At 41.3% G+C, this 16,097-nt stretch overlaps 3 protein-coding genes across 4 annotated transcripts in view; 2 read left to right on the top strand and 1 right to left on the bottom strand.

Moving 5' to 3' along the window:
- The window catches only part of CCDC40 (coiled-coil domain 40 molecular ruler complex subunit), a 33,298-nt gene extending 30,142 nt beyond the window's left edge, over nt 1–3,156 (bottom strand). Inside the window, exons 1-2 of the mRNA XM_070740183.1 lie at nt 2,916–3,156; nt 1,310–1,397 (exon numbers count right to left, since the gene is read on the bottom strand). Of these exons, the coding sequence (XP_070596284.1) occupies nt 1,310–1,397; nt 2,916–2,932 (105 nt within the window). The 5' untranslated portion in view covers nt 2,933–3,156. The remainder of the gene's footprint in view (nt 1–1,309; nt 1,398–2,915) is intronic.
- A 277-nt stretch (nt 3,157–3,433) lies between these two features.
- Nucleotides 3,434–4,016, top strand: RMI2 (RecQ mediated genome instability 2). The gene has a single exon (XM_070740186.1). It carries the CDS (start codon nt 3,490–3,492, stop codon nt 3,928–3,930), a length of 441 nt encoding a protein of 146 aa, XP_070596287.1. The 5' UTR covers nt 3,434–3,489; the 3' UTR covers nt 3,931–4,016.
- A 5,738-nt stretch (nt 4,017–9,754) lies between these two features.
- Nucleotides 9,755–16,097, top strand: part of TBC1D16 (TBC1 domain family member 16) — a 121,155-nt gene continuing 114,812 nt past the window's right edge. The window contains exon 1 of one of the 2 annotated variants that reach the window (XM_070740180.1): nt 9,755–9,858. The gene's annotated coding sequence lies outside the window, so the exon portion shown is untranslated. The remainder of the gene's footprint in view (nt 9,859–16,097) is intronic. The other variant, XM_070740181.1, reaches the window with a different exon arrangement.

Here is a 16,097-nt window from a genome sequence, read left to right as displayed (position 1 = left end):
ACAACAGAAAGTAAGGTTCATGAACATGGGAAAATTCAACAAAATGAAAAATGAATCAAGAATATATTGGCATTTTAGCCATGAGCAGAGTGACATGGACAAGGACTGGACTCTTTCAATGAGAAGATTGTGCTGTCTCATACACAGTACATAAAAACAAAGAAACAACAGTCAGGAAGAATTAGATAGCAACAGGGTATAAGGCAGCCAATGACCAAATAGTATTTATAGGATTGACTATCAATAGGACAGAATCCAACAGTCAAATAATATGCTACAAATTAGCACTTGGATTTATATACCACATCACAATGCTTTACAGCCCTGTTTAAGGGGTTTACATTCAGCCCCCAACAATCTGGGTCCTCATTTTATCCACAGCCAGCAGTCAGCAGACGCAGCTTGCAGTACTGCACTCTGACCTCTGTGCTCCCCAATCTTCATAAGGTAGCAACAAAAGGCTTAGAACAGGTATACTGTACTTACAAAGATCATGCAGGGAATGGCTTTTCTTGTGACATACGCAGAAAGACTAGTTGGATTTTGAAGAAGTAGAATAGAATAGAAAGCATATTTATGTTTTTGAATTAAATTCTAAACTTCTTTGGCTCATTCACATTCACCCAAATCAGAAAGCATGGATTCAAATCTTCCTTTGCTTATAATGGGGAGCTGGGAACTTTTTTTCATAAAGATGGGGAGAAAAAACCAGTAAGAGAATAAATATAACAATAAATGTTATATATTCCTTGCAATTTGTACACTGCTGGCACTGCTCAGTAGATTTCTGTATAACACATTGCAGCACATAATCATTCTATAAGAATGTTCTACTTGTAGCTTGAAGATGGAGGATTATAAAAATAGACTGCCTCATTTGAAGTCCGACAGGTCACAGAAGCCAAAGTGAATAATCCAACTTTTCAACCCATTTTGTTTTAATTGTCCTACTTGCCCAAACCTATGTTAGAGCCTTTAGAATGCAAATCTTTATTAACCACAAGCATCACTCCTGTTTCATGTAATGAAAATACCATTCCTAAATTCTGTGAAGAAGCTTCACTGAGATCTAAAGTCCTTAGTCAGTCCTCCTAGAAGGAGCACAAGAATATTTCTTCCACCCAAAACAATGTGAGGATGATTCTTAGAAGGTATGTGGTATGTATCACACCTTGCTTTCCTAAAATATATAACCATATACATGTATTTTCATTTCTTGTTCCACAATTTAAACATGTACTGCAAATACTTCTGATTTAATCTGCATTTGATTTTCATTTTCTCAAATTTTTCACACTGATAACATTACCACTTTATCTTCTGCATCTTCTTTCTTAACTTCTTTTTTATCTTCTTTATTTTCTTCTTCTGGAATTTGTCCACTCTCCGATTCAGCACTTCATTTAAATGTAAAGAAAATAAATGATTAAATACCAATTTAGGCAGATGTTTAAATCACTCACATAGAGAAGAGACATCATGCCAATGTATCAAACATAAAATTAATATAACAAGCATCATTTCAAACTAAGAAGTGTAAAGAACTGACTGATATGACAAATCTAACACAAGTGAAAATTGGTTGATTAGAACAAACTGAAGGAATAACAATACTATATCCAAAGCAGCAGATGAGAAAAAGGATATAGAAAATGGGAATAGTAATAAATGTATAGGATAAAACAATATAACTCCCTCAGATTTGAGAAGAGATAATGGAGAATGTATGAACATGTTTAGGTTATAAGGAATAGGATAAAAGCAGGTGTGAAAATCAGCAGGCTTTGACAGGTACTGGAGAACTGAGAACCGAAATTTTGTGTAGTTCGAGAACCTGCAATTATCACCTCTGACTGGCCCCAGAGTGGGGAGGGAATGGAGATTTTGTAGTATCCTTCCCCTGCCACACCCACCAAACAATGCCCACAAAATCAGTAGGGAAAATTTTGAATTTTACCCCTGGATAAATGCTTTAAAATTAAAATAGGGTTAAAACTTTGGGAAGAAAACTGAGATGCTAAAACTCCAAAGAAATATGGTACCAGGATAAATTATTAAAATAAACATTAAAATGAAAAGGAGAGCACCTATATTTCTGTAGAAGGCCAACATGTTCACAATCCTTTCTTACTCAAGTCATAGTTGAAGTGAGAGGAAAAACAATTTGTCATACTGGAATTTTTTTCAGCCTGCATGAGAGCATGGAAATGCACAGCGATCTTATGCATTTTTTATGTAAAGCTCATTTTCTTCACTTTTTCTTTCCAAAAGAACGAGCCAGTTTGGCCCAGGGGTTAAGGCACCAGACTAGGAACTGTGAGTTCTAGATAGAGCCATGTTAGCCATTGAAAGCCAATTGGGTGATTTTGGGTCAGTCATTCAGCCCAATCCCTCTTAGAGGGTTGTTATTGTGGGGATAATAGAAGAAAGGCACGTTGGACACCAGCCCTGCCTTGAGTTATTTTTAAAAGTATTAAAAGTGGAAAAAGAGAGAGAGAGAGAGGGAGGGAGAGAGAGAGAGGAGAGAGAGAGAGAGAGAGAGAGAGAGAGAAAGAAAGAAAGGAGAAAGGCAGAGAAAATGAAGAATATATATCCCCTATATTGCAGATTTCTTAAATATTTCCATTTACAGTAATATGTCTGTCTAGAAGTTGAAAAATGCATGCAAAAATATTCTGCTTAGATGACTGGCATCTGTTCCCAGATTTTATTTAAAACCCTGAGATTTGAAATCTTCATTTAGAATGACAACCGCTTCCTATACATACACACTTGAGTTAATGCCATTTCCCAATGAATAACTGTATCTTTTTTTAGGTTACTCCGCTTACTCTACTCCCAATTTAAGTCCTTTTTCCCCGCACTCTCTTTAATTAAAAAAAGGCTTTTGATTTCCGATTTTTTCCTTTGCTCACCCCGCACTCGGCTCCATGCTGCCTTCCGTTGCTAAGCAACGCTATCAACAGTACGCGGGGTTCCTTTTCCTCGCTGCCCCGCCCTGACTTCTCGGACGATGCCAATTGAGAGAAAGGGGGGTGGGTGCAAATCCGGACAGAACCATTTCTCCACAGTGCCTTCAGTGACAAAGCCGCGCCGTTGTTCCTCAACCTTAGCCATTCCCAGGTTGTGTGTGTACTTCAAGTCCCAGAATTCCACAGTTACCGCAGCTAAATGAATGAAAACTCTGGGAACTGAAGTCTACGCATATGGAAAAGTCCAATGCTGGGAAACACTACTAGACAAAGCGAAAGAGGTGAAGACCGAGTTTGCGTGAAGCAAAACATAGAGTTAGGAAAGATTAGACTCATGCAGGGTGAAAACAAGCAAAAGCTGTTGAGGAACCAAATAATTTTAAGTGACTCTAATTCGGGTTTTTTCCACCACGTTCAGAGAATAGAGTTCTAGTTTAACTCTCGCGATATTTACAATAGTTACTTCAAAACCAGCATTCTCCGCGTTTTCTTGAAATTTGGCGGGAAAGAGGGCGTAATGATGGAGAAGCTTTGCTTGCAGTCGCCGCCGGTAAAGGTCCTGGCTGCGCAGCTGAAGCGGTGCCGCCAAGTCCCGGGCGGCTCGTGGATGTTGGATCGGGAAGAGTACGGACGTCCGGCGTTAGCTGTGTCTCTGGTCTGGATGCAGGGTAAAATATTGACCGTAGAGCAGGACGCTTCGACCGTGCGGTTGCTGGACGAGAGCGGCTCTTTCGTGGTCTCCGGCGTGGGGAGAGTCCCTAAGGGGAAGCCTTGCCTCAGCCCTGGAAATTATGTCATGGTGATGGGCTTGGTGCAGGGTTGCATCCCAGAACCTGTCCTTCAAGCCGTAAAGATGACGGATCTTTCGGCCAATCCCCTGCACAGCAAGATGTGGGAGTTGGAAGTGGAAGATTTGCAGCGGAGCCTCCTCCTGAATGAAGCTGGCATGTCAAAATGAAAATCCTTTGCTGCACTAACAAAACGAATGGGATGGAAATGCCTGCATTGTTTTAGAAGTCCTGGATTATTTCCCGCTGGGTTAGCTCATGCAAAGGAATCTTTTATACTTGAGGCACATGGATTGTTGTAAAGATGAAACTTCTATATTGAGTATATTCATTGCCCCATTGTGGAGAGTGCTCTTCTTTTCTTCAAGGCTGGACTTCCATTAAAGGAGTAGTATTGTGCTACAGAATTCACTACAAACATCTGACTTCAGACATTACTAATTAACATATGCAAAGACTTTTATAACAATGATTCTATTGGCCGAAATGATTTACCGTTCTAGGATAAAGCTGTTTTGATAACAATGGATGTTAATTTTAAGGCTTGTTTTTAACGCATAATGTAAATGCTTCAAGTCAGACTGAGAGATGGACAACGTCCCCCCAATATAGCAATAGTTCTGAGAAAAAATGGATGATGAAGTCTATCATATTCTATGTCACAATAAAATCTGCAGATATTACCGGAGTGTCTGGTTTAATGTTCTTGGATAGTGAATAACTAGACTTTTGATGACAGATTTAATGGGAATAATATATATTTTATGCATTATTTTTTAAAAGTTTGCTATTGGAATCTTCAGTGGTGGAATTGTCCTGAAGTTTGAAAATAGCTATAGTGCTTCAGACATTTTACATTTTTTGCCTACTAGCATGTTATTTTGATAATTTGAAAAGTGCAAAAAATACCCAGCACTCCCAGAATAGTATAAAAATGCATTCTGCTTTGGCCAGCTATTTATCTAGTATCCTCTTTTGCTGCTAGTCTTTTAATTCAAGACAATATAGATTTTGTGAAATTTCTTGATTTCGCTTGTTCAGAGTAATAGTAAATATAAATTTTAAAATTTATAAATTCTTGGACATTTGGCATATGCAACACATGCATGCAAGAAATCTTTCTTCAAATCTCTGCCAGAAATGGGTCTTCATGAGACTCATTGCACCTGCACAGCCTCTTGGAGCGAAAGGGGAGAAAGATTTATTGTGTTCAGTGTGCAGCCAAAAGGACGTGTGTTTCATGGCCCGCCCCGCCTCATCTGTCACCCCCAAATTGCGCCCCATTGTGAGCCACACCTCCTACCTGATACTTGTAGTTTCGTTGTGTTCTTTGGCATTGTGTCCAGAGAAGCCCATTGTAAAAGAAAACGTCTCGTGAGTTCAATCAAAATTCTCGAACTTGTGAAAAGTTTTCTTTTACAATGGGCTTTTCTGGACGCAACGCCGAGGAATACGATAGAGGTACAAGTGTCAGGTAAGATATACATCTTGCAGACCAACACATCCCACCTGTCAGAAATGAGTCTTTGTAAGACTCGTCATGCCACCGCCTTGGCCTTGCGGAGCAGAACTCTGTAAGGCTTGTGCCATTGCATAGCAAAAAGACACCAGCTGTGCCAGCATGATGAAGTTTGTGTCAGTCCTGCAGTTTGTGCATCAACAGCACAACAAGCCTTGCAGAGTCTTGTTGCACAAGGCAGCGGCGGCAGGGCAGCTGCTCAACCAGCACCAAGAACAGGGAGAGATGGGACATCCAGTCCCACGCTTGCTGCCTATTACACCTCCCAAATAATAAGCCCCCCTGCCCAATAATAAGGCCAAGGATATGTGGTAACCTATAAGCAGAGATCTACAGGAAACCCAAACTCAGAGACCAATACCTGCTGTTTTACTCAGGCCATCTACTTCAATACAAGCTAGAAGTCATCAGGACATTATCATAGGGCAGAAAACATCCCCGTGTCCAGGAATGCCCAAAAGAAGGAAAACAGGCATCTAAGGACAGCTGTTAAGGCCTCTGGATATCAGATTGGGCCTTTATTAAATCAGCACCTGGATCCAACAAAAGAATGACAGACAGCTGAGAGTAAGAGTCAACAGGTCATTCCTTGTATGGCTAGTATATCAAAGAAGCTAAAATATATTTGGAAAACCCCACAAAACTGTGTTCTTCAAACCCACAACACACTGAGACAGGCATATTTACCCTAAAGATCAGACATCAAAACATACAAAGAGTAATGGATATACAGTCCAGTACAATGAGTGTTCAGAGTTCCTGCCTTCCATTGAGGATCTGTATACTGCACGAGTCAAAAAGAGGGTTGAGAAAATATTTACTGACCTCTCACATCCTGGACATAAATTGTTTCAACTCCTAATCTCAAAATGACACTATAGAGCACTGCACACCAAGACAACTAGACATGAGAACAGTTTTTTCCTGAACACCATTACTCTGCTAAACAAAGAATTCCCTCAACACTCAAAATTTTATTAAGATTGTATTTTTTGTATCTTTGTATTTTATATATGTTGTGTACTGCCCTGAGTCCTCATCAGAGGTCGGCATATAAGTCCAATAAATAAATAAATCATTACTATTAGTCTCATTGTTCCTATCACCCATCTCCTTCCACTTATGTCTGTTTGACTGTAACTTGTTGCTTGTATCCTTACAATTTATTGATTGTTTCCTGATTGCTTATTTGAACCCTATGACAATCATTAAGTGTTGTACCTCATGATTCTTGACAAATATATATTTTCTTTTATGCATACTGAGGGCATATGCACCAAAGACAGATTCATTGTGTGTCTAATCACAATTGGCCAATAAAGAATTCTGTTCTGTTCTATATTGGAGAAACCAGCTTTTATGTAAGAGGATGGCCCAGCATAGGAGAATCAACACCATAGAACCAGAATCATCAATATATTTCATTTTATTTTTTAAAAAGGACACTCTTTTGAGGACAATGTTCATATTTTGGACTGGAAGATAGAGGGCTTGAGAAAGCAGTGAAGGAATCCATTTATGTCAAAGTGGAAAAGTCTTCCCTTAAAAAGGTGGAGGCCTTAGACACCTGTCGCCCATTTTTTTAATGCTGTTCTTGCACCAATCCCAAGGAAGATTAAAATGATAGGTTCACCAGGAACGCCACACTTAATGACCTACTTAGGTAAAGGATTTAGGAATCGGAGCATTTATGTTGCAACAACTCACCTAAGGCCTATTTATCTAAGGAGCCTATCCAAATTGTGAGAAATGAAATCTCGCTGGAAGACATATATGGGATCCGCCTAACCAATTTGCTCGGACTGAAGAGGCTATTTGAATAAGCAATGAAACATTTCAAACTAAAAAGAAAGGGGCATTTGCCATGATCCAGACATCTTCATGTGTCATTAAGTTACCTCCAATGTGCCCACCATAGAGAAACATTTGATTCATCTTCTGTTTTCAAAATATTTAGTGTTTTCTGACACCCCAAAACAAGTTATGCCAAATAATATACAACTTCTGGTTGATGAGCTTTCACTGTCCCTTTGAAACAGATGTGTGCATACCCACTTTGCTCTGATCACTAGATACTGCCTTCCATAGTCACCTTGGTCTGGGTTGCAGGAGAAACTCTATGTATCTAAAAGCACCCTGAATTCAGGATGTTTCAAAAAGCATCCATCAGGCATTATACAAGCTCCTTATACAGTATTCTTGAATTAGCATTCTTTTGAAAGAGTTCTAGACCTATGTACAGGATTTTAGTTTTTTGAAAACAGTGCCTATCTTGCCATACAGAAGATCAATTTAAATGGGAAAAAGCCAGGTTCTGTGTTAGATGTTATTCAGTCTTCTGCTGACAATGGTTTTGCATGGCTGGACTTTCTATTGTTTGGGACCGGGGTGGGGTGGGGCTAGTGCCATTTTGCAACTTGAAATCCGTCCATGCGTGTCACTTGAGCCATTTGAAATGTGGCCAAAGCTTTTATCTCAAATGCCCACCCATAGCTGCCAAGTCTACCCTGCCATGTGTTAAAAACAGCAGTTGGTATTTAGGAGGCAGGCAATGATAGGTGGGTGGGACTAAAATTAATAAAAACAGTTAAGATGCCTTCCTCTGTCAGCTTCATCCATGAGTAGGGTTGTGACATCGGCATTTTACTTAAGGCCTGCATATTTTGCTGCCAACTCGAGGCCTGGAAGCATGTACATTGATGTGGACTAAGTGAATATTGCTGTTTTCTGGCAGGATAATATGTGAAGAATTGCAGTCTAATAACTTTCGACAGGCTACTCTATTAGTTTTGAGAGACTTCTTAAATAATTATGTTGAACTGAGCAGACTGAGACTGATGGCTGGACATCTAGATCTGACTCAATGCCATGTTCACACAATTAACTGATTATTAAACTCTTGTTTTCGGGTTCACACAATGTGTAACCACAGACTAACTGAATATGGTGATTCACATGAATTACAAAAAAACCTGCAAAGTTACAATATCGTTAACCAAGCTTAACACATTGCATGAATGCATCTGTTGAAGACAGCCAGTACAGTATTAAACAAAGCCCCTATATTTCCATATCCCAAGTAGGCATAATATTCAAGCAAGATTCGCAACACATTAATAATGTACGAGCTATGCAGCTACAATAATCCCACATGTACAAATGTCATTTGTTTTAGCAAAAGCTTTGGAACGTAAATCGACACTGGGCAATATTTGAAGTATTGTACGCTGTCGGTAGGAAGAGAATATTTCAATTCATGAACCAGGCTTGCAGACATTTTGAGTAGGAAACACTATTGTAATGCTCTCTACAGTATTTGGGGCTACCTTTGAAAAATGTTCGGAAACTTCAGATCGTGCAGAATGCGGCTGCGAGAGCAATCATGGGCCTCCCCAGATATGCCCATGTCTCATCAACACTCTGCGGCCTGCACTGGCTGCCAATCAGTTTCCGGTCACAATTCAAAGTGTTGGTTATGACCTATAAAGCCCTACATGGCATTGGACCAGAATACCTTCGGGACCGTCTTCTGCTGCACGAATCCCAGCGACCAGTTAGGTCCCACAGAGTTGGCCTTCTCCGGATCCCGTCGACTAAGCAATGCTGTCTGGCAGGGCCCAGGGGAAGAGTGGTGGCCCCGGCCCTCTGGAATCAACTCCCCCCCCCCGGAGGTTAGAATTGCCCCCACCCTCCTTGCCTTTTGCAAGCTCCTAAAAACCCACCTATGTCGCCAGGCATGGGGAAGTTGATATTCTCCTTAGCTACTATGATTTATGTATGGTTTGCTTGGGTTGTGTAATTAATTTTTATGATAAGGGTTTTAATCTGTTTTTAATATTGGATTTGTACATTGTGTATTGTGTTGTGAGCCCCCCAAGTCTTCAGAGAGGGGCAGCATACAAACCTAATAAATTATAATTATATTATTATTATTATTATTATTATTATTATTATTATTATGGCTAGGCTTTTAAATGCTGTGAACTAAAATCTGAACATCTGTAGTGATGTAATTAATAATGGAATATAATCAATATATCTAAAACGTAGAGGCCCCAATAATATAATCCCAATAATAATATAATAATAACAACCAATAAGAATATAATCAATAATGTAATGTGATATAATTAAGGCCTTTTGTTGGCACTTCTGAAACCCACTTTTCAGATCACCCTTTAACGTGGTAGTTTAAGATGCATATCGGGGTCAGTGCTGGGAGTGGGGGGTAAAAAAGACTCCTGTGTAAGGGGGAACCATTTTGGCAGCTCAATTGGAGTAAGCGCCTGTTCTCTCTCCGCCAAAGGCTGGGGAACCACTGAGCAGACCAGAGGCGGCGTGGCGCAGCAAAAAGCACATTGTGAGCCAAGATAGTAAGAACGGCTCACGCCCGATTCACGCTCCCGCTTTGCTCCACCTCCACATCCTGAGGGGATCCGGCAAAGAGTATTATAATAATAATAAAGGCAGGGTTTAAGCAGATCGTGTTGGGTGTGACCACGTTTGGCCGCGCCTACTTTCCCTGCAAATCCTCTCGCGCGGCGCTGATCTGGGAGGCGGTGGCGGCGGCGGCCTCTGGGTGAGAACTTGCCCCGCTGGGCATCGGGTTGGGTGGGCGAGGCTGATCCCAGGGTGGGGTGGGTGGGTGAGTGGGTGAAGGGATCTCGGTCTTTGATGGGAAAGCTTAGGAGGGAAGTTCTGGCGCTGGGAGGGCAGGGTGGATCTCGGGGTGGGGTCTTTGGCTGAGGCCCTGAGAGGGTTTCCTCGCGTGGATGGCGTGGATCGAAGGTGCTGCTTGCGCGGGAGGAAGCGAGGCCCTTCTTGGGCGCCACCTTGGAGAAAGGGCTGCGGGACAGGGCATCCCGGTGGGGTTCACCTGCTCAGGTCCTACGCGTCGGTGCTGTGAAGGGAGCTTGTAGAGCGATAGGATGTGTGGGGCATTATTTAGGATTGTGCGTGCGCAGTTGGGAGGGGAATTACTGCACCAGGGAACGAGGCAACGGTGGTGGTTGTGCAGAAGAGACTAAAGATTCACTCAAAGAAGTCTGTCAGGTCAACCCTTCCCAAGTCTTTCAAACATGCGGTCCTTTTACTCATTCCGAGTAACAAAATACCATCCCATTTTATCTATTCTGGGTGATGGTGATGGCTGTATGGGACATGCTTTCCATTCAGTACTTCCCTTCACTTAAATCTCTGTTCTTTGCTTTTTTGGCCCACTTTTGAAGGGAATTTTGAAGATGCTTCCTAACTATTACAATCAGCAAAAGGAATGAGAGATAATATGTGGCTCATGCATCCCAGGTTAGGATGCAGTCATATGGAAATTTTCCTCAGTTGATGAATGAAACTGTCTCAATTCATCAGGACCACCCATGAAAAACAAATTTCCGTGAAGTAGAGGAAAGATATTTTTTTATGTATTTAACGAGTATTTGGACTTTTAAAACCCACCCTTTGCATTAAACAGTCATTCTATAATGTTTCTCAGCTGGAACTACATGTGATATCTTACCAGTTTCTTTAACAGAGTACAGTAGTACTCTACAAGAATTTTATGAAATTTTAATGGATTTAAAATTTTTAATGGATTTAATGGATTTAAGCCCCCTTTGAAAACCCGCGAAATAGCGAATCCGTGAAAGATGAACTGTGAAGTAAGGAGGGATTACTGTACCTTAAGACTATATCAATATCGTGAACATTTCTCAATCAATCAAAATTCAATAACCTATTTTTACACAAAGTCTTGCTATTAATCAGTCTGTTTCTTTCTTTTCTCTACACTCCCCTCTCTCTATCTCCATCTCCTCTATCTACCTTTTTACTCCTTCTCTCCCCCTTCCTCCTTCCCTCTACTTCCTTTCTCATTCTTCTGTCTCCTTCTAAACCATTCGATTAGAGAAAATCTCTTAATTAGAAAGGATTTTTTTTCTGTAATCTTCCCTTACCCCTTGCCCCCCAATATAATGGTGAACATAGAACTGTTCCCAGTTGTTTGGTACGATATACTATAGCAGATACGACTTTTTTTTAAATGACAGATGATCTCTGTGTTTCATATTCTACTTATTTTAAAACCTTTAATTATTGAGTCAATAAAGGAAGTGGAAAACCCTATGTGGAATCTGGAAGTACGGCTAGCAGCCTATTAATCTTGTGAGGTGTTGGGTGTGTCAATGCCACGCATGCTTAACTCTGCATAGGATCAAGTTGTTAAGAAGCAGTGTGCTCTGCTCACTTCTTCATTTACAGTGATGCTGCCAGCTATGAAAGAGATTGCATCTTTCTCTTCCTCTACCTCCCCCACTCAAAACCCTTGAATAATTCATATTGGCTCAGTAGTAGCCATAAAGTATGGATCACATATCATATGTGGTCTGTGCTTTGAATTCCTGCCAAAAGGCAGATCATCTTTAGTCTCAGAACGTAATAAAATGCAAGCAAAATAAACAGGTACCGTAATCTACTGTTTTTTTGTCTCATTTTTCCCCCTTTCAATTATTCCACATAGTTTCTTCATACTCCTAAACGATTCTGTTTAAATGAAAAAATAACTGAAGCATTTCATTGCATTGTTTCAGAGTGCACTCTTGTTCTGGTGATGTGTGTCTGATGGGGGAAAATGGTATTTTCAGCATGTGCATTTTTCTTCAAAGGCAATTCCTTTAGAAAAAGGAATCTCCCAAGGGAATAGCTTTAGTACGTATCAGGAGAAACATGGCACTTGGAATCAGCCTGTCTGCATAAAATAATAGCTCTTGAAGAAGCTATTACTTTAGCAAATTGCAAAGCATGTTAATGTAGAGGGTCAGAGAGACTTTCAGTGGTGGGACTAGAATAGAACTTATTGTCTAGCTTTATATGGGGCAATGTTATTACTGTTTCTAACAATGTCTCAGATAGTAGCAGTATTTGGCTAGTTTTGCCTGGATTTGGAAGTTAAGCAGGTTTAAGGCTGGAAGTATTACAGAGGGTCCTTAACTTCTGACCACAACCGAGCCCAAGTTTAAGTTGATAAATGAGACATTTGTTAAGTGAGTTTTGCCCCATTTGATGACTTTTCTTGCCATACTTGTTAAGTGAATCGCTGCAGTTTTTAAATTAGTGACACAGTTGTTAAGGGAATCTGGCTTCCCCATTGACTTTGCTTGTCCGAAGGTCACAAAAGGGAATCACATGACCCTGGGACCATTGTAAATATGAACTAGTTGCCAAGCATCCAAATTTTGATCATGTGACCATGGTGAAACTGAAACAGTCATAAGAATGAAAAACAATCGTATGTCATTTCTCCCCCAATACTATTGTAATTTTGAATGATCTCTAAACAAACTATTTGTAAGTCCAGGATTACCTGTAATTAGATGGCAACCACCATGGAATTCAAGAGTAGAGGCTTTATTTATTTTAACATTTGGTGAGTTATAATGAAAGCATATAATACAGTTTAATATACAGTGATATCTCTGCTTACGAACTTAATTTGTTCCATGACCAGGTTCTAAAGTAAAAAAGTTTGTAAGAAGAAGCATTTTTTCCATAGGAATCAATGTAAAAGCAAATAATGTGTGTGATTGGGGAAACCACAGGGAGGGTGAAAGCGCTGATTTCTCCCAGGAGATTCCTAGAGAGGCCCCACAGAGGCTTCTCCCTGCCTTTCCAGTCCTGTTCCTCCAAGGAGATTCCTAGAGAGGCCCCACGGAGGCTTCTCTCTGCCTTTTCTGGCCCTGTTTCCTCCCAGGAGATTCCCACAGAGGCTTCTCCCTGCCTTTTCTGGTTACAGTTTTGGATGCTCGGGTTTGTAAATGGAAAATAATTCTTCAGAAGAGGCAAAAAAATCTTGAACACCCGGTTCTTATCTAGAAAAGTTCATAAGTAGAGGCGTTCTTAGGTAGAGGTACCACTCTACTTGATTTACATATGGCACAAACCAAGGAAGCAGTGCTTGAATGTGAACTAGATGGTGTGCCATACAAACCGTAATAAACTAACATGCTAACCCTGATATCATAGCACAAATGACACAAATCATATAATTTGTGTGTGGTGCAAATTACACCAATTCTGTCATTTGCATAATGACATCACTTTCTCCCTCTCCAGTTTCCTATGCATCTACTGACCCGATCAGGAAATAAAGTTGTTAATCAAGCACTTTGAGACAATTTTATGAAAATAGGTAGTACACTCTCTAAAGTTACAGAAAAAGAAGGAAGACCTGGATCAGGAAGGTTTTCAAAACAAGTGTGACAAGTTAGACTAGAAGGGAATGTTTGAAATTGCTGGATCAAATCACTGCGGTTTGTGTGTCAGGAAGAAAAAAAAAAGGCAAACGGCAGCATAGTTTTGGTTTAGGCAATAATTTAAAAAATGCCTTCCAGTAAGGAAATGTGCAAAATCAGGGGAAGTGCATTGTGGCTGTGTGTTGATGAGGGCATTTGCAGAGAAAGCAAGTTTGGAGCATGGGACAATATGCCTCTCTTGAAACTTGGCTCCAGGACAATACCTACACAGGAGACTTAGTTAAGGCTATAGTGCTGATTATTGCATGAGCTCCAGATTAAAATAGCCTGTCTTAAGTTTGCACCCCAGCCAAAGATCAAAGTGAGATACTGCCTTAATGAGTGTAATAACATGGACAAGATTGTATGGAAAAAAATACCATCTGAATTAGAATTGCTGCTAAATTTTATCCATGTATATGGACAATATATTGCAATGGTGTTTGGACTGGATAAATGTGCCACCCTTACACCAGTAGAGGAAAAAAGTGAAAACTGAAGAAATCTAGATGGCTTTTGAAAATAGCATCAAGAGTCTGGATGAAGACGGCTACTACTAATAACCTGGGCATCCTTCAGGCTGGCATCATCAAGCACACTGAAGACAAGAAGAAGGTTAGAAGAATACATCATGAGAGTGAAGAAGATTTTAAAGTCCCAACTCAATAGAGAAAATGCTATCAAGGCAATTAACACTTGGGAAATTCCAGTCATCAAATACACAGCTAAAATAGTGAACTGGGCTCAAGAAGAATTTAAAGTCTTGAATAGGAAGACTAGAAAAATGACAACAAATGATGCTCTTCCATGCAGAGATGTTGATAGACTCTAATTACCAAGGAAAACGAGTGGAAGTGGAATGTTGGAAGTACTGTACACCGGCCAGCTGAAGGGAAAAAAAGGCATTGGAAGAATATCTGAAGGACATGAAGAAGGTGCTATAAAGTAGGGGTGTTGAACTGGATTTCTTCGGGGGCTCGATCAATTCAATTCAATTCAATTTATTAGATTTGTATGCCGACCCTCTCCGAAGACTCGGATCAGCATTGTCGGGGGGGCAGGCAGGATGCCTCCTGTAGCACCCTGCTGGCCAAAACGGGGCACGAGGGTCCACGTGCAGACCTCCTGCACCTCGTTTTCACCCTCCATGGCCTCCTGCAGCATTCTGCTGGCTGTTTTCGGGCCTGTTTTTGGCCTGCTTTTCAACCGGTTTTCAGAGGCCATTTTCGGACAGATTTTTGGCCCCATTTTTGACCCATCCTTTGGCCCATTTTTAGCAGTAGCATTTAGACTTATATACTGCTTCATAGAGCTTTAATAGCCCTCTCTAAGCAGTTTACAAAATCAGCATACTGCCCCCAACAATCTGGGTCTTCATTTTACCCACCTGGGAAGGATGGAATACTGAGTCAACCTTGAGCCGGTGGTGAGATTTGAACTGCTGAACTGCAGCTAGCAGACTACAGCTAGTAGTCTGCAGTGCTGCAATCTAACCACTGCACCACCCCAGTTCTTTGGGCTGGCAGAGTGTTGCACGAAGCCATGGAGGGTGAAAATGAAGTGCGGGTGGCTGCATGTGGCCCGTTTTAGCCCCCCAGAGGCACCGCGGGCCAGTCCTTTGATATTTCCAGGCCAGCCCCATGGGCCAGATTTAAGCACCCCGCAGCCTGGATTTGGCCTGCGGGCTTGAGTTGGATGCCCCTGCTCTAAAGCTAGTACACCACAAAGGCTTATTGAACATCAGAGAGACTAAACTGGCTGAGAAGATTGACGGCTACAGAAAGGGTAATAACGGAGTTGGAAGAGGCCTTGGAGCTCTTTTAGTCACACTCGCTGTTCAAGTAGGAGAGCTTAAACCCATGATGGCAAATCTATGGCACATGTGTCACAGGTGGCATGCGTGCGCCGGCCAGCTAATTTTTGGCTGGCTCCATCCTTCCCCTTCCAGGAGTCTCCACACGGCCTGTTTTGGATGCCAGGTAAGTACAGTCTTGTGTAAAGGCTCTGGGAGGCCATTTTTGGCCTCTGGGGGGAGGACGGGGGAGGGCATTTTCATTCCCTCCAGCTTTCAGGAACGGTCTGGAGGCTTCAGGGAGGCCTGCTAGGCCCAAAAAAGGATGTGCTTGTGTGTCATATATGTGTGCACGGGGAGCATTGGGCGAGGCAGCACAGGTGTTTGCACATGGGGTGCATGGGAGGCATTGAATTATGGGTGTGAGCAAGTATGTGCATCCTATCGCGTACACAGACGTTTGGTGCCTGAGGGAAAAAAGGTGCATCACTAGTTTAAACCATTCCAGATAAGTGGCTGTCCAGAGACTCTTTTTAAAAACCTCCAGGGATGGAGCACCAAGAACGTCTGAAGCCAAGTCTTTCCACTGGTTAATTGTTCTCACAGTTAGGAATTTTTTTCCATAGTTCTAGGTTTCTTCTTTTCCTTGATTAGTTTCCATCCATTTTTTCTTGTCTTTTGGTGCTTTGGAAAATAGAGGGGGTGGACAAAAAAATGGAAACACTTGACTTTTTGGCATCA

The sequence above is a fragment of the Erythrolamprus reginae genome, chromosome 2, assembly GCF_031021105.1.
Source record: "Erythrolamprus reginae isolate rEryReg1 chromosome 2, rEryReg1.hap1, whole genome shotgun sequence".
NCBI lineage: Eukaryota > Metazoa > Chordata > Lepidosauria > Squamata > Dipsadidae > Erythrolamprus > Erythrolamprus reginae.
This window is presented reverse-complemented; position numbering and strand designations above follow the sequence as displayed.